General features: G+C 44.1%; 1 protein-coding gene across 1 annotated transcript in view; it reads left to right on the top strand.

Moving 5' to 3' along the window:
- The window catches only part of SLC22A15 (solute carrier family 22 member 15), a gene marked incomplete at its 5' end in the record, with an annotated part of 34404 nt that extends 27266 nt beyond the window's left edge, over positions 1–7138 (top strand). Inside the window, 2 exons of the mRNA XM_029912772.1 lie at positions 1539–1727; positions 6225–7138. Coding sequence (XP_029768632.1) covers positions 1539–1727; positions 6225–6311 — 276 coding nt within the window. The remainder of the gene's footprint in view (positions 1–1538; positions 1728–6224) is intronic.
- Between the last annotated feature and the right edge of the window lie 19117 nt (positions 7139–26255).

Genomic DNA, 26255 nt, shown 5'->3' with positions numbered 1-26255 from the left:
TTGGCCTAGGGGCTGTCCAGCTCGGGTAGCTCCTGAGCCAGCACTGGCTGCTGCAGAAGTCACGGAATCTGTGACTTCCCTGACCTCTGTGACAGACACGCAGCCTTATGTATCATACTTGTGATGGGTTCCCCCTGGGGTGCTACCTGGAACTGGGGTGCCACTGAGCCCACCTGACCCATCAGCCTGGGTTCCCTTTACACTGTACTGCTGTCACCAGCCTGTCAAGCCCTCTTCCAAGCTTCAGTCTGCCCCTTCACTGGCACACATAGAGGTAGGGACACACCCAGCTGCAGAAACATACAGATGCTGTGATCAGTTCTGCATGGGAAGGCTTCAGCTAAGGAACTGCCCAATTACTCAACTGCACACACCCCCTCTGGACGGTAAACCTAAAATTATAACGTCTTGTGCTGCACAGAGAACTGTGCAGCTCATGAAATTCGCCCCCTCCCTCAATGTGGAGAGGAATATACACAGCTTCTGCCCCCCTGGTTATGACTCTCATACGTACTGGTTTTAGACCAAGCAAATATAAGTTTATTAACTACAAAAGATAGATTTTAAGTGATTATAAGGGATAGCAAACAGATCAAAGCAAAGCTTAATATACTAAAGAGATTGGATATGAGTAGCAAATTCTCACCCTAATTGTTGATTCAGGCGGCTTGCAGAGATTCTTAAGGGGCCAGCTGTCGTTGCTTTCAGCTTAAAAACCCCAGGTATTCCTTTCACAGGCTAGAAATCCCTCTAGCCTGGGTCCAACCCTTCTCTCCCAGTCCAGTCCTTGTTTCTCAGGTGTTTCCAAGTGTCTCCTTTGGGTGGAAAGCAACAGAGAGTCCTGTGGCACCTGTTGCTTTTTACAGATTCAGACTAACACGGCTACCCCTCTGATCCTTTGGGTGGGGAATCAGCGAAGAACCCTGATGATGTCACTCTCCTGCCTTAAATAGCTTTTGCATATGGCGGGAACCTGTTGTCTCCAAGCTTGGTTCCCATGCCTGGTCAGTGGAAAAACACTAGTATTCCAAGATGGAGTCCAGTACCAGGTGACTTGGTCACATGTCTTTGTAGGCTCACAGCATCCATGACTCAGAGGCTGTTTGTAGCATCCTCAGGAAGGCTCCCTGGTGGGAGATTAGCGTCTTCTATGACCTATTGTTCTCCATAATGGCCCTTCCCAGCCAGCCATCTAGGCTGAGTGCATTCTGCCTAGTGGGCGTTCCCCAGGTGTAAACCCATTTGTAATAGATGCATAAACAATATTCCTAACTTCAGATGCCAAAATGATACATGAATACAAATATTATAATCGTATTCAGTAAATCATAATCTTTTAAATGATATCTCACGTGACCTTTCTTGCATAAAATACATCATGGTTATGCCATTATTATATAATAATATCTCTATGAAGAATATGGGGTGTAGTGTCACAATACCTACCTCACAGGGTGGCTGAAAATTAAGTGCTTGAATATGTAAAATGCCATATATTGGTCCCGCTTTCCTTAACTATCTCTGCTCTTAATTTCCAGAAATCTGTGCAGTGGTCTCTTCCATACATCGTGTTTGGAGTGACTGGCCTGTTGTCGGGGTTCCTGAGTTTGTTATTGCCAGAAACACTAAACTGCCCTTTGCTGGAGACGATATCGGACTTGCAGGTGTGCTCGTACTGGAGACTGGGGGATGAAGCTATGTCATTGCAAGCACTAGGTGGCTCCCGGGTACATCATTTTTCTTAATACTTCTCTACCATTGTAGTGTGTTGATTACAGCTGTCAACTTTAGGAGTGCCAAACTAGATGGTGCTTAGTCTGTGGATGACAGGCCCCACGGGGACATAGGGGATAGTTTAGTGATCTTACCATCATATTTGAAATACTCTCTGCAAGTGCAGGCTCAGATGCTAGCTAGGTGAACTCATCCCTTCAAGCTATGCTTGGTGAGAAAGTTACAACTTTTTCTTTTAGGGTAACGGACCCTAACACAGTGATATCTGCCTCTGTCACCTCTGCAGCATGGGTCGTGCAAGGCTGGTCTGTAAGACCTTTCAGAAAGGCACAGGATGCAGCAGCTAGTTTGTGAGGGAGGGTTGTGCCTGTATTATATAATCTGTGCAGGCTTCCACTTTGTTTTTGGATGCAATTTAAGGTGTTGGTTCTAACATATAAAGCCTTAAATTGGTTAGAACCTGGTTAACTCTGATGTCTGCCTCACACCTGACATAGTAGCTGAGATTAGTTGAGATGCATGATCTAACAGCTCCCAGGCTTAATAATGAGGAGACTTGGAGGCAAGGTATTTTCAATGAGGTTTACTTTGCTGCTGAGTTTGCTTCCCTCTGTTCATTCATCAGGTTTTGTTGACCTTCCAGTCATGTCTTGAGGTATGAGAGTTCTTCCATCTATTTTTTTTCTCCTGGGGAGGGAGAAGTAAATGAGAGTGGAAAGAGTGATTAAGTTTGGGGAGGGATCTTAGGTTTTTGAACACTAGTCCAAAACCTATAAGTATTGTAGGGTTTATAAAGATTATAGATTGACTTGGAGCACTAGAAGGATACATTTTGTCACATTAAATGAAATGAAAAAATACCCAAAGTCTTTAGGAACACACTTCCCCAGATATACATCTGATATGAATCCAGATAAAACAAAGGAGCCAGTTTCATGTCTGCAGTGACGCTGTCTACTTCAGTGAAGTTACACCCAGGATGGCCTCTGACACATTATACATTTTTAAGACAATCACAGATAAAACATATGGAAAATTGAAAGCTGTTAAACATTAACGCTGTCTGATAAAGGTGATAGAAAGGCCTAGTGGAGCTGCCATAAGACTTATAACGAGCATTAGGATTTCTGGATGACTAATTCAGAGTTTCTCTTGTGGAATCCATTGTCGTTTCTGACCACCTTCAACACAGCATACATTGTCTCTTCAAAGTGGAGTACGTCCCTCTAACTGCACTCAGGAATATGACATTCACCTTGGACAATATCCAGTTACAGCCCAGCTCTTCTGGAATGATTTTGGGAATGCAAAAAGCAGTGTAACATGATTTCCTTAATTATCCCTTCATTGACCGTTATTACTACTCAAACTGTTCAGAATTCCTCTGAATTTCTACCTTTGCCTTTAACACGTTGTTCTGCTGGATACCCACTGATGTCTAGTGTACATTTAAATTTTGCCAACATAGCTATGTCATAGAATCGTAGACTTGATTAGTGGAGTGATTTTTTCTGACTTAGCTGTGAAGCCCTAGTGTTGCATCATCAGTATAGCGTTGTACCCCAGTTATACCATCAAAGCCATTTTGCTGGAATAGCTTTTTTTCGCCCTCCTGGTATAGATGCAGTTTATACCAACTCTTTTGCTGGTATAAACTGCATCTATACTCAGAGGATTTGCTGGTACAACTATACTGGCAAACCCCTTAATTATAGACAAGGACTGGGTGTAGCCACTTTATATGATCCATAAGAGCTGAAATGTTTGGATAATCTCCCACTGTGCTCAAAGATTTGTGGAGAAAATCTGACTGTGTCCAATGTTGTTAGTCTGGGTTGGGCAAAGTAAGAAGACTTGTGTGATTCTATGCCAATACATGTGTTAATGTTTCCCCTCTTCTCTTGGAGCAGTTGCTTTGTGGGCTTAAAGATCTGTAAGTTACATACACTGAGTGTGATAATTCTCCATGCTAAGGAAGACCCATAAATCATTATGATATTATAAAACTGTAACGCATAGGTTGGTGGCTGCCTTCTATCCCAGAGGGCTTTGTTGCAGGGGTGCTTTGTTTATTGGGTTCGAAAGCACTTTAGACAATATGAAAGACAGATATTGCAAGCTGAACAGGATTGGGCTGGGTCAGTTGCTTTCCCTGCATGTCTCATCCAAGTAAAGGATATTTTAGGAAGTGGTATTTGTGATTTTTGTCATAAATAAACTAGGGAAATCCAACCTAGATGGAGCTACTATAAGGTGAGTGCATAACTGGTTGGAAAACCGTTCCCAGGGAGTAGTTATCAGTGGGTCACAGTCAGGCTGGAAGGGCATAATGAGTGGGGTCCTGCAGGGATCAGCTCTGGGTCTGGTTCTGTTCAATATCTTCATCAATTATTTAGATAATGGCATAGAGAGTACACTTTGTAAAGTTTGCGGATTATACCAAGCTGGGAGGGGTTGCAAGTGCTTTAGAGGATAGGATTAAAATTCAAAATGATCTGGAGAAATGGTCTGAAGTAAATGGACAAATGCAAAGTCCTCCATTTAGGAAGGAACAATCAGTTGCACACATGCAAAATGGGAAATGACTGCCTAGGAAGGAGTACTGCGGAAAGGGATCTGGGGGTCATAGTGGACCACAAGCTAACTATGAGTCAACAATGTACTACTGTGGCAAAAAAAGTGAACATCATTCTGGGATGTATTAGCAGGAGTGTTGTAAGCAAGACATGAGAAGTAATTCTTCCGCTCTACTCTGCTCTGATTAGGCCTCAGCTGGAGTATTGTGTCCAGTTCTGGGCGCCACATTTCAGGAAAGATGTGGACAAATTGGAGACAGTCCAGAGATGAACAGCAAAAATGATTAAAGGTCTAGAAAACATGGCCTATGAGGGAAGATTGAAAAAATTTGGTTTGTTTAGACTGAGAGGGGACATAACAGTTTTCTAGTACATAAAAGGTTGTTACAAGGAGGAGGGAGAAAAATTGTTCTTTTTAACCTCTGAGGATAGGACAAGAAGCAATGGGCTTAAATTGCAGCAAGGGCAGTTTATGTTGGACGTTAGGAAAAACTTCCTAACTGTCATGGTGGTTAAGCACTGGAATAAATTGCCTAGGGAGGTTGTGGAATCTCCATCATTGGAGGTTTTTAAGAGCAGGTTGGACAAACACCTGTTGGGGTTGGTCTGGAGATAATACTTAGTCCTGCCATGAGTGCCAGAGACTGGACTAAATGACCTCTCGAGGTCCCTTCCAGTCCTATGATTCTATTCTTTTTCACAATTTATCACTCATTCTTTTAGTCAGTGCAGAGCACAGTTCCCTACCAAGGTGTTAGAGGTGCTTATTGCTGGAAATGCTCTGTCTGAAAGAATGTTGTTCATCCAAACAAAATTTAAAATGTGTGTATTTTCACACTTGCACCACTCTTAAGCTTTTTTGGGGGGAAAACAATTCCCCTCTTATATGTAATTAGTGCAAGTAGGGAAAATTCCTTTGCTTGGAAGATAAGAATGATCTTGTGGCCAAAGTACAGCATTTGGAGTAAGGAGATCTAGCTTCAGCTCTCATTTAGCAAATTGTCTCTGCAGTTCCCTTTTCTGCCCCTAGATAGTCACCTGACTTGGATCGCAAGCCACAAATTTTTCAAGTAGTGAAAATAGCTTGCAGGAATGTATGTGGCACACCCTTGTATTGTAGAATGCAAAAGTACAGAATAGCCTTTTGTCCCACAGTTCCTCCCTTTCCAACAGTTTCAGCACCTGCAGAGCCTCTTTCCCTTTGTGTCAGGCACAATCAGTTTTTTGCTGTTTTGTTTTTTCCAATAGTTAGTAGCTTGTTCTATAAACTTTCTGGGCCCGTGAGTGTCTCTTCGCCTGCGTTTAGGCTTTTTATATTGTTGGCCAGTTGAACTTCGTTTGTTTATCTCCATGGCAGGTAATCCTGGCAAATGGCCTTATTATTTTGTTTTTTTTAAGGTGAAGCTTGTGTAGGAAGATGTCTACTCATGATAAATAAGGATGAAGAGGCATTTGCCCCCAAACTCTGCTGCCTGAGCCTCTGCTTCTAGTACATCACAGAGAGACAGGGAGTAGATAATGTTTTCACCCCTCAGCTCACAGAGAGCCGAGAAGGTAGAATGCCAGATCAAGCCATCCTAGTCAGTTCATTTGTCCTGCATCCAACCTCCTTAGTCTGCTAAAGGGAGCACAGGAGTTCATGTTGGATAAAAGCCCATCATTTTCTAAGAGGGTTCCAAGAAGTATGAATCTAAAATCCTCAGATTCAAGAAGAACTGACCTTGGGCAGGTCACTTAACTTCTCTGTACTTTAGTTTCCCCTATGTAAAATGGGCAAAATTCTCCCCACCTCTCAGTAGAGTTGTAATGCTTCCTATTTGTAAAGAGCACTTTGAGATGCTCTGAAGGTGCTGTAAAAGTACATTTTTTCAATGTTAACTGTTGAATGTGTTAACAATTTCATTTTTTTTCTAGTCTGCAGACAAAGATGGCTCTGCAGGGAGTGAAAGTGAAGATGAAGAATTCTATGATGCTGATGAAGAGACCCAAATGATCAAGTAACAAGAGGAAGCTTTCCTTTTTATGCCTTTTTTTTAACTTGTCCAGCCAGATCCACCCGTAAGAATAAAACTGGAACCGTCTGTGGGTGAATTATAACAGGGCAAGTGCCTCTGCCTTTCCAGCGTTGGGAGATGAATTCGAGTACTGTTCAGATGCATTACAGTGGTTTGACTGGTGACCACTGCTGATTTTTTTTTTTTTTTCTTACTCATGAGAACCATTCAATGTTTGTGGCTCAAAATTATGATTGCAGGCTAGGTTTGAGGCCAAAGATGGTGGGGAGGTATTTGACGTATTTCTGAAACGAACTTGAGAACTGATCCAACTTGCAGACAGACTTCCGCTGCATGTGTTCACATTTTTCCTTCAAGGTGGGCTCATGTTGATTTTGAAGCAGCTGAAATCCATACACTTGAAAGGTTTCAACTAGGTTTCTTCAGATGGATGAAATCTAAAGACTTAAACTGGACACAGAAGGTACTATAGGCCAGTATGATAAGAACAAATTCCTGAAATCCTCTCTTAAGTTACCTACAGCACACTGGGAAGAATGAACTATGGATTCTCTACCAGTTCTGCATCCGCTCACTGGAATGGAATTTCATGCCTCAAGTGGTTAGGGAACACCAACAAAAGATAGCTGTACTCAGTGATGTTCTAGGGTGGATGGCCAGAGGAACCATCAGAGGTTGGAGGGACCAACTAATAGGAAAGGGCAGATGGACTTAAATAAAACAGAAATCCCCATTATTGCTGATCTCTTCTCCCCCATCTGTCTCCTCTGCCTTGCCCCTCTCAAAACTTACTTTTTTTTCTTTTATTTTGGTTCTTTCTCTCACAGATTTGTCATGACAGTCTGTAAATCTCAGGACAGCTCTGAATTTCTGTTGCGTATTCTGTTTGATTTTGTTCCTCTCATCTTTTCTCACTTTGCCATGTAAACTGAGGGACTTGTTTTTCCACGGTATATAGTGAATGTCTTATGGGAGGTGGCTATGGAGAAAAATGAGATCTGCAGTGGTACAGAGTACTGAAATTGCCTGTCCAGGCTGCTGCTAGTGTCTTGGGGATCATTGCAAGAGGATTTGAGTATTTATTTAAATTTCTATATATAGATAAAGTTCTTCGGAAGTTTCCCTTGACCTTGCTGAGGGAGAACTGTATTCTTTTGTTTACACTAAACTTTTTTTAAAGTACACTGAAATAGAAGGATGTTGAGTGTTGAAGTTTTGCCAACTAATAGATGTGGCCTTTGGGTACGGATTCAATATTCCTAGTTAGTGTCGACTTTATCCTCCTAGCTCTTTATCCTCCTAGCTCTTCTATATAATTTTTTGCAGTTTATGGGATCAAATTTCATATTAAAAGTGTAAAGGTAGCTGGTTATTCTATTGGAAAATAATACAGGGATCAGATGATTGGGGAGAAGGGTGTTTACTGAACATATTCCAGAGTCAGAGCAAAAAACTCAGTTATTCGAGAAGGAAGCAGAAGATCGGATCTGAAACTTACAGCAGGCTATCTAAACTTTGTCCAGTCAAGAGCTGCATAGGCAACTTTCAAGGAGCCCAAGAGCTGTAGCTCTGTTACTTAGGTGGAATGTCATCAGGGCCGGCTCCAGGCACCAGCGAAGGAAGCAGGTGCTTGGGGCGGCCAATACAAAGGGGCGGCACTCTGTCCGGTTCAGGGCGGCACCTCCGGGTCTTTGGCGGGAATTCGGCGGCAGATCCCTCAGTCCCTCTCTTCCTCTCTTCCTCTTTGGTGGCAGCTCAAAGAGGGAGTGAAGGGCCCGCCGCTGAAGAATGAAGCGGCACGATTGAGCTGCCGCCGGTCGGCTTTTTTTTTTTTTTTTTTTTTTTTTTTTTTTTGCCGCTTGGGGTGGCAGAAAAGCTGGAGCCAGCCTCGAATGTCATGCTGCCATCCTCGTCTTCAGTGCAGAGAGGAAGCCCACAAAGACTACATGTTCCATAGCATGCAGTTCTCCATCTTGTTCTGAACAGATTGATACAGTGCTATGAGCACGAGGGCGAGCTGTAAGGGGGCTCAGTAGTCTCTGCAGGCAGCACTTCAGTCTGGAAGATGAAGAGGACTGCTGACTGCATTGTAGACATCAGTGGGACGTATTTGAGCAGCAGCCCACGCTTCGGTCTCTCCTAACTCTTGCACAGCTCTTGTGGATGTGATAGCAAAATTAATAGAACTTTTTAAAACGAATCTGGATGTTTTCAGCCTTATTTATACATAGGGAAATAACTGAGTGGAGTTCTTGGAGTTATAATTAAGTTTGTGTTTTGTGCTTTTTTTTCTAGTTTGACATTTGACACTTTAAAATATGGGGATTATAAGGAACATGGGAGGAAGGTTTTTTTCTTTTCATTAGGTTCTTGATGATTTTTTTCCTCAAAGGTTCTAAATGTGCAATAGCTCTTACTGAAGTTAATGCTGCAGTACCTAGGAACTGTATTGATGCTGTCACAAACCCTATATTTCTTAGGGGATCAATCTCCACAATGGAATCACTGCCTCTTTCTGGCTTTGAGCAGTGGAAATAGGGACTCCCTTGTGAGACTGACTAGCGCTCTTGGCCTTGTTGGGTATTTGGTTTTATCTACATTCTGGATTTCTAAAAGTCCCAAACCTGCAAAGGGATCCATCCATGTAACTTTCCATTGTTACTCCATGTGGTTGCAGTGGTTCAGGTGGGTGGATTTCTTTGTAGGATCATGGTCAAAATTTGTGACGGTCCCTAATTTATGGTCAAATTTACCTCCATTTCATACAAGCACTCTTATACATATAATTGCAAAACCAAGGATGAAGAAACTTTTATGTGAAATAAATTAATTGCACTTTTTTGGGAGACCCTTATACCCACAGAGGCTGCATTCCATGGCAAGTATGGGCAGCATACACTGTATCTAGGCAGACCAATATTGCTAAGCAGAACTTTTCAGATTGACAGTGCATGGTCTTCTGAACTCTGCAGCTAGTGCCTGTTTTAATTAGAGGCCCAAGTCACAAAATTTGTATGGCTACCCTACCTCCAAGTATAGTCTAATGGTTCAATGCTGGCCTGATTCTAATTCTTCCCATGTATGGGCAGCACATATTGGACATCTGCCCAGGGAAACTGTCGAGTATACACCAGTTCAGAAAGAAAAGTATCACTGTTAGTGACACTAAAATAGCACTGATGATCTGACAGATTTAATCCTTGCAATTCTTGATTGAAGTTTGACAAAATAAGCATGGGGAGAGCGTTTATTCCATTGTTGCTAAGTTAACTTTACATAAATGATCTGCACTATTCAGGGTTCTTGGTCCTGTGTAGACATAAGACTAAATCCAAGCTGGTAGCTGTCAGTCTCTTACCTATATTTCCTTGTTTTGTAGAAGTTGTTTTTCAGCCGTGACTCTTTATGGGGCTCTACTGGAGAGAATTGGGACTTTCCCACAGCAGAGTTCAGGCCAGCACTGCTTCCAGCAAGACCCATCTTCTTATCATTTCCCAACTCTGTTGTCAGGGTGGGGCAGGGGATGTGCTCTAACTTCTAGACCATGTTGACTTGGTCAACATTTTTCTGTCTTGAATTTGCTTATGGAAGCTATTGCATTAGCTTCTCAGTTTATTTTAAAACTGTAATAGATTCGTGTCAGTATTTCAGTATTAAATCTGTGGGCAACCCCAGGATTGTATGGTGGAAGTTAGCATGTACATGCACACCTCCGGGTGGACCAGCGAAGTCTTTATGCACAGCTCTTCTTACATTAATTATTTCTAGTGCAGGACTATGCATGTAAATGTGTTGAGTCTCAGTACTCTATGAATTCATTGTAGGGTATAAAGAGTGGAGGAAAGATTTTTAGATGGAAAAATCTCTATAATTATAGAAATCATATGGAAAGGGCTTATTTGATGTTGTAGCTCATTCACCTCTAGCATTCAGTGCAGCATTCTTCATGATCATATAGTTGCCAGTGCCTACTCCGATCTGCTGTAACCCTCAAATGACCCATGTGATAGGACTATTCCAGTCTAATAGATGCGTTAAAAAGTTACCTTGAAAGTCAGCCTAAATGTACTTAATTTCATCTCCTCTCTGCTACTGATAGCTTCTTGAATCATCCTAAAATAGCTTTGATTGCAAACCTAGTGAAAAATATTAAGAAAAAAATATAAATAGGGAATTGATTTTTGTTTAACTTTGATTCATTTGAAGTGACCCTAGTGCTAGAGCTCTTTTAAGTGTCCTCAAATCAGTTTGGACCGGTACTATACATAAGTAGTTCTATGGAATTGGTCTAAGCAGTTGCCAGATTTCTAAGCTAGAAAGAATCAATGTCTAAAACTAGTTCTGTGTGTTCATTTGGCATTCTTCCATGTGACCCGGTAAAACTAGTATTTACAAGCATCTCTTTAGGACAGAAAAAGGGAGAACTACCTTTGTTTGTTCATGCCTTAGTGCTCTTTGCACTTTAATGACCATTGTTTCTGAAACCCTTCTCACTGCTTGCAGAGACAGTAATTAGCCAAAGAGATTAATATTAAAAAACAAAGTATAGAATTTGCATAATTTGAAAGAGTTGCCTGTCCCATATATCATACACAAGTCTGCAGGGTTTTATTTTAATTGTAAATATCAAAGCTCACTCTTGAAGATCAGGATAAACAAGATAAGACCACTTGCTAGAATTTGTAAGTTCACTCATCAGACTTTTATGAAATGATAATTGAAGGTCACAAGGAGTTTTTTAGAATGAAGTAGATGGTAGAGCTGGTATATTTGAGGGCAGTGCTAAATATTAAATGTCTAGAAGAGAGTTCAGTTTCCTTTTGGAACACAGTTTAAAAACAAACAAACTCAAATTCTGGGTGGTAGCATGTATGCCAGCAAAAATGCAGACAACTGCGGGAATGCACAGCAGGAGTTGGCTGCTTCCTGTCTCCAAAAGATTGTAAAAAGATTCTGTACCTCCAGAAATGGAATGGGGCAAAGCCATGAGGTGGCATAATTCACACCTTTATGTGGATACATATAACATGGCTGTCTGGACCAATCACTGTTCCCTTTGTATATCTGCCCCTCAATTACAAATGGTGCATGAGTCTCTAAAACAAAATATTACTGCTTCATAGCCAACTTTGTTACTGCTCGTATTGTTTATAGTCAATCAGGAGCCAGATAAAGTATGACAATAATAGTAATCAGTAATTCTGATTCTAATTGGGATGGATTGTATTTACAGAAATACTAAACAGCTGTATTTGAACAGTGCAGTATCCATGAAGCCTTCTAAATTCATGAAGTGTTGCTCAGATTTTGGTCTTAAATGGTTTTAAATGATCAATAAAAGTTGAAAGGCTGCTAAGTATTTAGGTGGGAAGAAGCCAACATCTGTGTATAATCTGAAAAGAGCAGAACTTTATGGAAACATTTGATATTGTCAACCCAGATTAAAAATACAATTTACAGTATATTGAAGAATAGAATACCTTAGGGAAATACTAATAATAACCTATTTTCTTCACCTAGAATTTCAGGTCAGTCTTTAATTCCAAGGAAAAGTGAAGTCAAAACCTTTTTTCATGTTATTGCTGAAGATTGAATGAGATGCAGTCATTGTGCAGGTATAATTTTTGCTTTATGAAGAAAATTTTTATTGCACTGCATACTTAATGGTAGCAGCGTTTCCTTCCTTGAGTTAGCAACATTGGATTTTTTTAAGCTACCTCTTTCAATTAATCTTTATTTGGTACTGAATATTACATTAAAGAGATTTTAGGAAACTATGGGAAAAAATATTTTCCATTGTCTTGTTTGTATGCTGCTGGTGATCCACTGATTAACTTGAAAGGGGGAAGGTCTTACGGCTTTAATGTTTTTTACAGTGAATTTTGAATGAACTCTGTTTTTTCAACATCATATGACCAAGTTCAGTGCCGGTATAACTCCCATTGACTTTAGTGAAGTTGTACCTGCTTTACACCAGGATGGAATTTGATACTACATTCAGAAGTGCTTGTCAGGCTGTGGGTTAAGCAAAAAGATGTCTGGTGGTGGGGGGGGGGGGGGGGTGGGGGTGGGTGGGGGGGAGGGGGGGGAAGTGGGTGGGGGGGGGGGGGGGGGGGGGGGGGGTTTTGCTTGGGTTTTAGATGTTTGTTTTATGCAGTGTGTGGGTATATATATTTTTAATCCTTGATTTGGACTTCTTGAGCACTGCATATAAAGGCCTTTCAGCATAAATACGTGGATTTATTGAATTTCGAAGTTGTCCTTCTGTGATCATCCTCTGAGTGCCATTTCTAGTTCACAGCTGTACGGTAAAAGCCTGGGGGTTGGTGGGTTTTTTTTTTTTATTTTTTTTAAGAACACCAAGAAGTCGCCATTTGTTCAAGCCTAAAAACATTAGTTTCCCTGATGTATGTCTTTTGTAGTGGTGGCATTCACTTATACAGTGTGACTAAGTGCTGGGTCCGTCTCCTTTTAAGATGTGTTTGCCACAGATGACTAAACTGTTGTAACAAATGTAAAAATTTTCAGAACAACTAAGACTCTCCTTTTCTGTCTGGGTTGTTTCTGTATTTAATGCACATTGTTTGACCTATAGCTGCTATAATTCACTGGAGCTCTGCAAGGTAAAACCAGCAAGTTGGTTCAAGTTTGGAACCTTTTGCAATGTGAGATTTGTAAAAAAAGGACTCCATTAAAATTTTACACATTTTACAGCTTCTTTACTCCCAAAATGGGGGGGAGGGGAGTCTCGGTAATAACACTATTTAGCCAGAAATCAATATGGGATATGCTTTACATTCTGGGAGATGTAAGTTATTTCTGGGTGACCTTTTGAGCATTTTTAAGATGTTAATCTTTAAGATTTCGTAGATATTTGTCTGCCGTGGCACGGTAACTTTTAGGTGATTTGTAAAAACTCTGAAACCGCCTCTGACTCATACAGTTCATATAAATGTCTTTGTGGCTTATTTTGTGCCTTTTCTTTCCCTAATACAAGCTCTCTCAATAAACATAAACTGTTCCGGAACATTGCAAGTCTATTTTATTGTACTGATTTTACTTGCCTGACGCTCTTTTTGTTTTTTGAAGGGTGAAAAGTGATCTCTTAATAGAACAGATATTTATAACTGACTGTTCAGGAGGAAATTGACAAGGTGGAAAGCAGGTCATTTTGGAATGGCAATGCCACAAAACGCCTGGGAAGCTGGGACTGTCAGTACTAATCAATATATTCCACTATATCTATCACAAATCATTTCTAACAAAAACAAACTGGAGCAAGTGGAATGTGAGAATCAATTTACTACCAGCCTCAATTGTTGCTTGATGTTGAAAGACTGGAAACGCTCTTGGGGATTTAGCACAGTAAAATGTCAATGCTGCGGTTTTTAATATTTATATTATGGTGGTATCCACAGACTCCAGTTGGGACTTGGGGTCCTGTTGTGTTGGATGCTGCACAAACACACACAAATATGGTCCCTGTCCTAAACAGTTCAGTCTAAAATTACACCATTTTATGAAATGCTGTGACAGCTACTGGCAATATTTTTAACACTTGTTTTCATTAGCTGAGAAAAAAGTAATGAATAGCTGAAGTGCACTTCCTGTATCATGTCAAGAGTCGTTTTCTATACCTAAAAAAATATGGCTTAGGGAAATTGGGGATCATGTCTCTTCTCTAAGTATTGGGCAACAGGTTTTTCCCTGTGATATATCCACCACTACATAGTAATTGAAAGTTTTTTAAAATGTAAGGTTCTTTGGACAGGTCTGTAAGTAAAGCATCTTTTGATTTATTTTTTTAACTTCCCCTTAAATAGCTCCTTTTTTACAAGGATATGAAATCACTTCAGAGGTTAATATTTTTGATTTATACAAACTAAATAGAAAAGAGCATGTGTCCAGTACTAAGTAATGTACATAAGTCTGTGAGGCATGTTGCCATTTCCCTTTCTGCAAAGTGAGGCTAAGTGAAAGTGACCAGCAAGATTCCTGGTTTGTATTCCACCTATGGCATTGACACCGACAAGGATGGGAAGAAGTCAGTCTGGCTCTCACATTGCTTCATTGTTTAAAATAGTCATCTGTCTTTGGGTTCACCTCCTTTATATCCTTACAGTGTAAAAGAAATCTCTCAAAACAAAGTACTTCTAAAGCTGAAGATGGTCTTCCTCTTCAACTGTTTGTAAAAATTCACTTAAAGATGACTGAAGTGTCCATAACAGCCAAATGACCAATTAATTTGGTACCTTGGTTTAGAATTACTAAACAAAACTGACCTTTTGTTTCCCATTCCTGTAGATATTACATTTGTCTCCTCTATCATAATGGTTTAATACTTTATTTTAATTTTCAATGTAGTGTTGGTGAAAGGTGTAGACTTGAAAGCTACTTAAGGTCTCTTGGCTACAGAATCAGTGCAGCTAACACCAGTATAAACTTCCACATCCTTTACTACTAATTGCCTCAATTATGCCCTGGAGGCTGAGTTGAGAGAGTAGGCGCTTGTGTACACTTAAAACTGTTATACTGCTGCAGTGCTTCAATGCAGATGCTACGTTCGCTGACAGGAGGGGTTCGCCTGTCGGTGTAAGTAATCCACCTCTGAGAGGCAGTAGCTACGTCAACAAAAGAATTCTTCCGTCGACCTACTGCTGTCTACACAGGGATTTAGGTTGGCTTAACAGTGCAGCTCAGGGGTAGTTGAACTGACCTAATTTTCTAGTGTAGACCAGGCTTCGGTCTGTCTTTTTTGACAGTGGGGATTTGTCCCAGTTAGTTATCTGTGGCCAGCCATTGGTTTATCTGCACTCCTACAAACCCGTAGTGATGACAAAGCCGTGACTCTCACTGATGCATTCTTTTCTTGCTTGGAACTGAGTAAGATGCCCTGCCACGAACTGCAGTTTTAACATCAATGGCTGTAACTAGGACAAATTCCCACTGTGGACAAGTGCCATTTAACTACTGACCCTCATACCTGTCAGTCGCCCAGGCCCAAATGAGAAATGGAATTTATGAGAGAGAAAAAATGAGGGGGACAAACTATTCATGTGGAAAACTTGAAGGTATTGTGGTATTTGTTCCTTACTGTGAATAACTATCTACAACCTCAGCTGCTTCATTCTCCATTTCTGATGTAAATCATCAGTAATAAAGGTGAGGTCACCACCTCTGTGTGGAAGGTATGAGATGTTGGGACTAACATCAGTGTCATTCCTTGAAATCGGGGACACTTTGAGAGTTATACTGGACTCTCTGTGAAGACGGCCAACAGTGGTGTTAACTGTGGTGACAGTAACCCGTTTCCCCATGGACTGCCAAACAGCCATCAAACAGTAACAACTTGTAGTTACATCTAACCTGGACCAGATTCAAACTGGTAAGGTAAAGGTGAAAAATCTCTCCCATTGCAGCCTCCTAGAGTGGTTTAAAAAAGTTGATTTCTGAAGTAGAATGAACTATGCTTTTCCCAGAATTGTCAGTTTGCATCTTTTTTGGTGGTTGGAGATGAGACAAACAGTGGTGGCCAAATTGTCTTTAAATTTCTGAAGGAAACAGCTACAGTCTTGACCTGCTGCTGTGAAGAACATCTTCACTGAACTCTTTTGGGGGGGAAATCACAACCTGGTACAGAAGTGACAGCAGCTCTCTCCTAGATCATGTACATAATTCACCAAATTAAAAAAGCACAGACTGTGTGTTTGTATCCATATTTCTCTGACAGCTGACACAGCTGAGGTGGTTGAGCTTCGTCCTCACCATGAAGTGGAGAGGATAGATGTGGGGAGGTCTTGGAGCTTCACTGTGGGCACCCCTCTCCCACTCTGTCCTAGTGTAGTGACATTGTACGGGTTGTGTGGGTGGGGGTCTTCTTTGTGCAGTTTCCTCTTGTCCTAATGCACAGTGCCGCTCTCCCATTGCACACTAAATTCCTTTGCCAGCTGCTCATGTGTGGTATGTTGTGTGGATGCCATTCTGATTGATTCAAGAGAAGGCTGAGTGACTGCTCCATGCAGAATGTGTGGCATAATGGGATTGCTTGAGACTGGGCAAGTTTAAGAGACTGGATAAACATTAAAAATACTGCTTACCTTTATCCAGACTGACCTTTTTGTTGAGGTGGTAGCTAGCCAGGGACCAAATCCCTGAGAATGTAGGGCTGGATTGCTTTCATCTGGTTCATTTCGGGATGTCCTTTGAATCACTCACAGATTGTATCTGTTCAGTGTAAGCAGCACCACAGTTCAAGACCCTTAAACTTTCTGCCGGCAGGATTAACAGAAGTTCCATTCATCTGCTCATCCAGCGTGAGGTGGGGAGCAGCACCAGCATCCCTACCAAGCTGCTCCAGTCGTGGGTCTGGTATAGAAATGAGCAGCATGTTGATGCTTCAAGAAAGGAGCATGAGTCTTGGCAGCAGATTAAGCCCTTCAGTACAGGGCACTCCGGTTGCTGCTGAACTGTCACTTGCTCTCTGGCCCCACATCTCTGCTCAGGCTCATCCCACCCCTGCAGCACTGGGGTTTGTGGGGATTCCCCCAATCTGCTCCAAAATGGGCTCCTGGATGGTGGGAGTATCTGTCACCTCCCACATAAGCAAAAGAGTCCCAGCCCTTTTCCCCTTGGGTACAGCTTTCATTGGCATTCACTTGGGAGTGTCTGATTAATAATTACTTACATGTTTACAGTTCTTAGATCCTGAAGTGCAGTAAATAGGGCTGAATCTCAGATTTCTATTCCTGAGGCTTACCCTTTCTGAAACTTTAATTCCTTAATCTATACAATGGAACCAGTACAGTTTATCTATATCACAGGTTATGACACTTATTGTTTGTAAAGCTATCTCGACCTAAAATATTTGTCGCCCCCCACTACCATCATACCTGAGTATCTCCTGGTCTTCAATGTACTTATCCTCACAACAGGCCTGTGAGGTAGGTAAGAATTAATATTCCTATTTTGCAGCTAGTCATCTGAGGCACAGAGAGACTGTGACTTGCCCAAGGTCATATAGGAAGTCTGTGGAAGAGCAGGGAATTAAACCTTAAGTCTCCCAAGTCCCTGGCTAGTGCCCTAACCACTAGCCTATCCTGCTCTGTTGGATGAGAAGTGTTGCAGAAAGGCAGAGTATTATTAGGAAGTGAATTTAATGCTTTTATCCTAGTATCTTACAGAAATTGGTAGCATGAGCTGTTGGGGTGACTTGGCCCTTCCCTTGAGCAGTGTGAATGTGGGGGCAGTTCTCAGGGTCTGGGTAGTTTGAAATTGGAGTTTGGCCCTTGCCCTCTTCTGTCATTTGAAATGGGCCTGAATTTCCACTCCTTATCCCACCCAGATTCTCTGCATGGATGGGAGGAGCCCTGCCTTTTCTTGTCATTAAATTGGCAGGCATCTTCATGTTGTGGTCTTAACTTGTTTGGGGAATACAGAAAGATGAAGCCTCTTCTTCCTCTCCATCTCTACCAGCCAAATGACACAAGCCTATTTCTGCAAATGTTTAATGCTTTCTAATTTTAAAAGCTTGTGTTTCAGTTTCTCCTGCTCTTTCTTTTTCTCGGGCGCTCTGCAGTGAATTCTCCATTTTAACCAGCTCTGGCCCTACATATCTACCCTTGCTCCACTGCAACCTTGAGGCCAGTGCAATGCAAACGATTGAACTGTTCCCTGGGGCTTTTTGGCTGTGACAGCACAAAGCAGCCAATAAAGAGGGAAGAGTCAAGCATCTTGTTATTGGGAGCAGCTTGAACTTGAATTGTCTATTAACAGAGGTTGAGAAAAACTGTTTGTTTACAAAACAAATGTAGTCATCATCCATTGATGCCAGCAGGTTATTCTAAGAGGCTGCTTAACTAAAATTATTACTAAATATGTGCCAACCACAGTGACCAGGAGCCTGTTAGTGCACCTTCAACTATTGCAGCTGTATCTCTGACCTGGGATTTGTAGCCATCCTGAGCACAGGAATTCTTCAGAAACTTCTGACTAGGTCATCTTCCAGCCAAGCTAGGCTGCTGGGTCGATCTAGCTTTATATACCATGCCCATCAGTATAGTACATAAGTGCTGAACCTCTTGCTCCACTTTGTTCCATTTGTAACTTATTTCTAGTAAAGTGTCTCATTAACTTTTAGTCCTTTTCTGGAGTGTATTGGTGGGCATGGGCTTTTAGGATTCATGTTTTCAAGCTTGTCTCTGCAACTAAGGGTATGTCTACACAGCAACGTAAGCCTAAAGTTGGTGGGACTCAAATCATCTGATCGAGGAACCCTGGGCTTGAGTGTCTACATTGCATTTTTAACCCTAGATTAAGAATTTTCTGACCTGTGCTTGAACCTATGGCTCAGGCGTCTACTTTGCAGTGCACTGATCCGAGTCAAAGTAAACATATCCCAAAGTGCCTAGCGCCTTCCAAGTGTCGACACTCTAGCCCTAGAAACTCTACTGCCCACCCTGTTTCCTAACTGTGGCGGGGCTATTGATGCCCATAAGGAGCACACAAGTACATAACCTGCATGTTCAGCTCCCTTGGTGGCTGTCTGAGTAGAACGACAGCAGTTTGAGAGGGCCTTATACTGAACTACCATCTAATCTGAGAATTGGGCTCCCCACCTCTAGGCTGAGTCCCATGGCAGGACAATGCCCATGGGCACCTGCTCTGAGGATAATTAGCACATCAGTCTCCAGACCTGTCAAACGATTGCCATGAAACTTTGCAATTCTTAATTTTTAAACTGGGCTGTTCAATGAAGGTGTTTTTGTTTGGTTTTTTTAATTTGTTTTTGTCTGTTTGTTTTGAAGTTTGACATAAAATGAAGGTATCAGAGAGAACACACACACACACACACACACACACACACACACACACACACACACACACACACACACACAGAGCGCCTGGCTGGTGCCAGCTGCAGAGGGTGAAATGCATCCCCAGGGCTTGGAGTGTAGTGTGCTCCAGCACCCTCAGGATCCCTTATCCCTGCCCTTGCCGCACCTCAGGAAGCAGGGATATAGGATCCCACCCTGGGAGGCTGTGGGGAAGTTTTGGGGCTGGCTGTCACTCAGTGCCCTCACAGTGCAGGGTGCCCGGGTGCCTCTGCACACACAGCCCCAGGGAGGGCAGGGGAGGCCTGACAGCAAGGGGCAGCCAGCAAAGCGGGACCAAGCAGCTGCCCTGCAGGGAGGGGAAGCAGCAGAGCTTCCAGCTCAGCTTGGCTGGGGGAGAGATGATGCTCCTGCCTGTCAGCTTTTGCTCCCTGCCCTAGGCAAGCTCTGCGCATAGGGTTACTATACATCCAGGTTTTTCTGGACATGAACTCTTTTTTTTTTTTTTTGGGTCCTCCGATTTCTGTCCGGGCAGATTTTTGAAATATGAATGAAATATGAACAAATGTCAATCACCCTTCCTTACTCGTCCTTTTTCCAACATCAATTCTGGTAGAACTGCAATTCCTGGCGTGCCTTAACAACGGTGTGCCACCCTTCCTTCTGTACTACTGCTGCTGGGGGGTGTTGCCTTCAGAGCGGAGCAGCTGGAGTGTGGCGACTGCTGGCCGGCCGCCCAGCTCTGAAGGCAGCACCACCGCCGGGAGCAGCGTAGAAGGAAGGGTGGCATGGTATTGCCTGCTGAATCGCTGAATGGGATCCTGCTTGTACAGTACAACTTCAGGCACGCATCTTGCAGAGACTTTCACAGCTACTTGATGAGCAATCAACCACTGCTGAGACAGGTACGCTCTCCAGAGAAATATGCATGGACACAAGGAGAAGTGCAGTAGGAAAGGGCTGACTGCATGTGAAAAGGTACATTTAAATTTGATTTACATTTATTTTTGACAGGTTTCAGAGTAGCAGCGTGTTAGTCTGTATCCGCAAAAAGAACAGGAGTACTTGTGGCACCTTAGAGACTAACAAATCTATTAGAGCATAAGCTTTCGTGGGCTACAACCCACTTCTTCGGATGCATATAGAGTGAAACATATATTGAGGAGATATATATACACACACAAATACAGAGAGCATGAACAGGTGGGAGTTGTCTTACCAACTCTGAGAGGCCAATTAAGTAAGAGAAAAAAAACTTTTGAAGTGATAATCAAGATGGCTCAGTACAGACAGTTTGATAAGAAGCAAGTGTGAAAATACTTACAAGGGGAGATAGATTCAATGTTTGTAATACTCAAAAACCAGTGGGAGAACACTTTAACCTGTCTGGCCATTCTATGACAGACCTGCGGGTGGCTATCTTACAACAGAAAAACTTCAAAAACAGACTCCAACGAGAGACTGCTGAGCTGGAATTGATATGCAAACTAGACACAATCAACACAGGATTAAATAAAGACTGGGAATGGCTGAGCCATTACAAACATTGAATCTATCTCCCCTTGTAAATATTTTCACACTTGCTTCTTATCAAACTGTCTGTACTGAGCCATCTTGATTATCACTTCAAAAGTTTTTTTTTCTCTTACTTAATTGGCCTCTCAGAGTTGGTAAGACAACTCCCACCTGTTCATGCTCTCTGTATTTGTGTGTGTATATATATCTCCTCAATATATGTTTCACTCTATATGCATCCGAAGAAGTGGGTTGTAGCCCACGAAAGCTTATGCTCTAATAGATTTGTTAGTCTCTAAGGTGCCACAAGTACTCCTATTTATTTTTGAGGCCATTACACTTGTTATTTATAAATATGTTAGATATTCAAAGTGGAAAGAAACTGTACAGTAGAAACTGTGTCCCGTCCCCCTCTCCCCCGTCCCATCAGCCCCAGCTACCTCTCCTCCTGGCAGTGTCCTCTATGTGGAAACTTGAAATATGGTAACCCTACGCGGCAGTGAGGAGGAGCTGGAGCAAGAGCTGCCACCAGAGGAGCAGGAACAGGCAGCAGTGGGACTTCCAGCCACTGTGCTCACTGCCTGGAGTGCTGCTCCTCTGCTTCTGGGAACTCTGGGATACATTTGGAGGACTTCCAGGACCTGAGTCAAGCTGGGTCTGCGTCCACACAGGAAAGCAACAGGGCTCAGACTCTACGTCCCAGCTTAACACAGGCTCAGACCCTTCAGCTCTGCAGGGTCCTAGGACCCTGGGTCTGAGCCCTAGGTTAGCACAATGGGTGTGTGAATGCAAGTGGGGGTTAGGCTTGACCCTGGGCTTACATTGCTGTAGCCATATCCTATGAGGCTTTTATAAAAAGAAAGCCGAGGTTCTCATATAATCACTTGATTTCAACACGTGGGGTTCTAAGACAAACACCAAATATCACGAGCGCTGGCAGTGCTTTGTAACCTGCAAGCTAAAGCCAAGTTGCTGTAGGAAGAAGTCTTGGCGACTGGGGAAGAGGCATGGGGACTGGGCCTTTGGGGAAGTAATACTGAGCACTACCAAAATGCACTTCTAGTGTGAAAAGTAACTATAAAAACAGCCTTGTGGGCCTGCCGGCTCAGTGCTGGGGCTGGGCTTTTACACACATTGAGCCTAGCCACATGCTCTGGACTGATCCTGTGCAGCTGAAGCAACTTTGGCTGGAGGTGCTGCCAGCCTTGCCATCCCCCAAAAGTTCAAAAATGATGAGATATTCCCCCCAGATCAGAACATTTTGAAAGCCTATATAGTATTTTGGCCTGTCTTTGACAGTTAGATTTCCCCCTGCCCCCGCTCAATAGAAGCTATTACCTCCCCCGCCTGTACAGAGTGAGGAGGTTCTGGCCCTGCTGCAGGAGCTCTTGTGGCTGCTGATGGAGCAGAGCTGCCACCATCTCCCCAAACCCCAACAGATTAATTCAGTAGTTCTCACACTTTTTTTTTTGCGGACCACTTGAAAATTGCTGAGGGTCTCGGCAGACCACTTAATGATCTTTCCAAATGTTTTTACCATTAGCTAACTATTGTAAAACGCTTTGGATATAAGCGCTATATAAAAAAAAATTAATGTTTTTCGATCTATAATTAAAAGCACACAACTCCTTTTGATATCAGTCGTCTTACCTTTCTAATGCGATGGATGTGCCCTCTGTCCCCTGCTGCGGCTGGGGCTGGGAAGGAGGGCCGTCTCTCCCTGGCAGCCACAGCCCTGGAGCTAGGGAAAGTCGCCTCTTTCTCTGGCCGCCGCAGCCCTGCACCTCCCAAACTGCCCCCACCCCTTCTTCTCACCCCACTGCCCCCTCCCACCTACCCCCTATTTCCCCCAAGGCCACCACCTCACCTTACGTGTGCATCTTCTCCAGGGTCCAGGCACCTAATTAGTGGAGCCACACCTGTGCAGCTCCACTAATTAGGTGGGGGGCCCTTCATTCTTTCGTGTGCGGCTGCCCAGGCACGCGCCTTAAAGGAACTATCCACTGACCATCTGAATGGAGCTTGCGGACCACTGGTGGTCCACGCACCGCAGTTTGAGAACCTCTGGTCTAATTAGTTCTGTATCAGCCCCACTATTAATTTCACACACCCAGCCCCGCATCTGCCTGCTCCTCCAGCCCTCATATCTACTCTTTCTGAAGCTCCAAGGGCTCTTCACCCCCTCTCTCAAGGGGGTGCGGGCAGCTGGAGTGGAGTTCTCTCCCTTCCCAAGCCTGGTGTTGGGAGGAAGCACGGTTAGAGCACTGACCTGCTGTGGGAGGTCCAGGTTCAATCCCCAGTTCTGCCACAGCCTTCCCGTGTGTGAGCCTGAGTGGGTCACTAAACCTCTTTGTGCTTCAGTTCCCCATCTGTGACATGGGGATGATGGCTCTGCCTAGCTCAGAGGGGTAGGGGGAGGATGAATACATCACATGCAGTGCTCAAATACTAGGGCGTTGGGAGCCAAGTAAGTACCGTAGCTAGAGTTACCACCTTTTGAAATGCAAAAAACCCAGCAGCTGCCCAGCCCCAAGGCAAGCCCGCTGCAACCCCAACCACAAAGCAACTCTGCAAACCTCCCCCCTTTCAACACATGTGGTGCATTCAGAGGTGGATTAAGCTTTTGTGGGGCCCTGGGCGAAAGCAAGTGGGGGCCCCTCCCCATCCCTTCTGCCTGTAGTCTCCCCCGCCCCGCACACTCCTGCCAGGGAGTGGTGCCGGGGGGCTTGCACCACTCCTCTTGCCCAGTGCTTCTGCCCATTGTTCACAGGAGGAGGCAGCAGAGACACCCTAAGCTGTTGGGATCTTTCGGCTCCTCCTTCCCTCCTGAAAGCATGGTGCCACTGTTCCTTCCCCCCACCCTCCTCTCAGCCTAGGGTTGCCAGTTTTGGTTGGATGCATAGGTGCTGACTCCATGGGTGCTCCGGGGCTGGAGCACCCATGGGGAAAAACTGGTGGGTGCTCTGCACCCACCAGCAGCTCCCCGCCCTGCCCCCCTGCCCCAGCTCACCTCTGCCTCGCCTCCTCCCCTGAGCGCGCCGCATGCCCGCTTTTTCCCCCTGGCTCTCAGTGCTTGCCGCCGTGAAACAGCTGTTTTGCGTGGCAAGCGCTGGAAGGGAGGGGGGAGAAGGGGGAATGCGGTGCACTCGGGGAAGAGGCGGGACCGGGGCGGGGATTTGGGGAAGGGGCCCAATAGGGGCACGGAGGGGGCGGAGTTGGGGTGGGGACTTTGGGGAAGGGATTGGAATGGGGGCGGAGCAGGGGCGGGAGCACCCACCGGCGCCCGGGAAAGTTGGCACCTATGGTTGGATGTATTCCTAGAGGTTTCATCACATGACATAATCTTTAATTCCTGGAGACTCCAGGCCAGTCCTGGAAGGTTGGCAACCCTATCTCATCCCCTGAGGGGAGGGGAGGAGAGCTCTGTCAGCCTCCTGCAGCAACTCTGATTGGCTGCTCTCCCCCAGGACACAGGGCAGTGGGGCAGGCAGCCAATCAGAGGAGGGTTCTCCCCTCCCCAGGCAAGGTTGACCCTTGCATGAGGGGCTCCAGCTTCTCCCCTCGGTGGGTGACCAGCTCCAGCTGGGGTGGCCACTCTGTGCCATGTGGCCAGCGAAGGGTGCCGGTGGGGAGGGAGTGCTGGTGAAGACACCCTCTAATGACATCATCATGCAGTGCCCAATCTGAACAAGGCCCCGAGTGGCCATGGGCTCCCCGGTAAGGGGAAGGGTTGGGGAAGAAAGGAGACAGTGGACAGGAAACAGCTGAGGGTAGGGGGATGCATATTTCAATGTGGCAGCTGTATGTGACTTGATGCTGTCACAATGAATTAGCAGCACTCACACAAAGCCTTCCTCCTCTCGCCTCTAAACTCTCCCAGGGCACTATTATTTAAACATCACTTTTGACCAAATCTGGGGGATTTTTTTAGAGAAAGAAAAAGTAAAATGCACAGAACTTTTTGCCCAAAATAAACTGATCAAGTGCAGGTCTTGTCCCAGAGCACCCTGCATGAAAAACAGGTTGAGCAGCAGTTGGTCATTGCTAGAGATAGCTACTCTGCACATTATTTCAAAGGATCCCTAACTCCACCTGCTTGCCCCACACAAGGGTCTCTTCATCCTCCTTGCTAGATGTTGTGAAGGCCAAAAGCATAACAGGGTTCAAAAAAGAATGAGATCAGTTCTTGGAGGATAGGTCCATCAAAGGCTATTACCCAAGATGCTCAGGGACACAACCCTGTGCTCTGTAGTCTCTAAACCTCTGACTGCCAGAAGTTGGGAGTGGAGGACATGGGATGGATCACTCGATAATTGCCCTGGTCTGTTCATTCCCTCTGAAGCACCTGCCACTGTCAGACGACAGGATACGGGGCTAGATGGACCATTGCTCTGACCTGATATGGCCGTTCTTATTTTCATATGTGGAAGTTGATGCAATCACAAAATGGCAAGAGAGTACCAATGACCAACACAGCTTGGTGGCACGCTGGTGAGCTGTGCTATCAGGAGATGTTAATATGGAAGGATTCATGGACTAGCAAACTAGCTCGCTAAGACTGAAAAGCTGGGACAGTTGGCATTTTTCTGTAGTTTATTTGCAGCTGGATGTCTTGGCCTAACCTACTTAGACTGTGGTGACCCTGATATTACAAAGCCATCGGTGTCCCCATTGCTGATCACTTAGCTGTGCTAGGGCTTATTTTCGTTCCAGTATGTACCTATGTTTAGAGTCAGATTGACTGGATGTGTTACTCCAGTAAGAGGAACTTGGTTGCTTACTCCCAGCCATCCTGAACTGAACTGTTTCAAAACAAAGCTCCAGCTCTCTGTCTGTCTTGCTCTCTTAGGGGATACTGGTATGAAGTTAAGAAAGGGACAATTTAGGCTGAACATCTGGCAAAACATCATGACAGTGAGATCTTTTCTATTATGGAATCCCAAAGGGAGGGGTGGAAGCTTCATTGCTTGGGGTATTTAAAAATGGGCACAGCCCCAGAGAATATTGTAGGGCACAATCTTGCAGTGTCCAAGGGGAAGTGGATTAGATGTCATATAAAAGGTCTTTTCCATCTGAGATATCTCAAATTCTTATAAGTCTTGCTCCAGTTTGAGGCCTAGTACTTTGGGAACTCCCGTAGTTAAACTTAGTTTTCCCCATTACCTAAATAAAGTTCTGGTGTTATCCTCGCTGAGCAACTGGTCCATGCCTGCTCAGAATCCACATGGCCCTGACTGATACTGCTTTCTAACGGGATCGTGAACTGAAGCCCCAGGACTCCTCCCCATCCCAAGAGTGTGATCCAGGCAGATAATTCAGTCAAAGAGCTACAGTTAGTGCTGAGCTGACTCTCTATTTAGAAACAAAGTCTAAGTATTTCCCAGGAAGGGTACTCACAAGGAGTCTGCTGCATGGTGCTGCCTCACTCCCAGGTTAGGGGTTTGAGAAAACCATTTGTTCAAATAGCCAAACAAATGAATTGATTTCCCTGTTCCCTTGCCACTGCTCTCTGATGCCCGTGTCTCCTGGGACCGACTTGCTCATAAGCTTGGGGGAAGCACTTTTGTGGGAGATTTTTTTATTAT

The sequence above is a fragment of the Terrapene carolina genome, unplaced genomic scaffold (genome assembly GCF_002925995.2).
Source record: "Terrapene carolina triunguis isolate 2854851 unplaced genomic scaffold, T_m_triunguis-2.0 Scaffold242, whole genome shotgun sequence".
Taxonomy (NCBI): Eukaryota; Metazoa; Chordata; order Testudines; family Emydidae; genus Terrapene; species Terrapene triunguis.
This window is presented reverse-complemented; position numbering and strand designations above follow the sequence as displayed.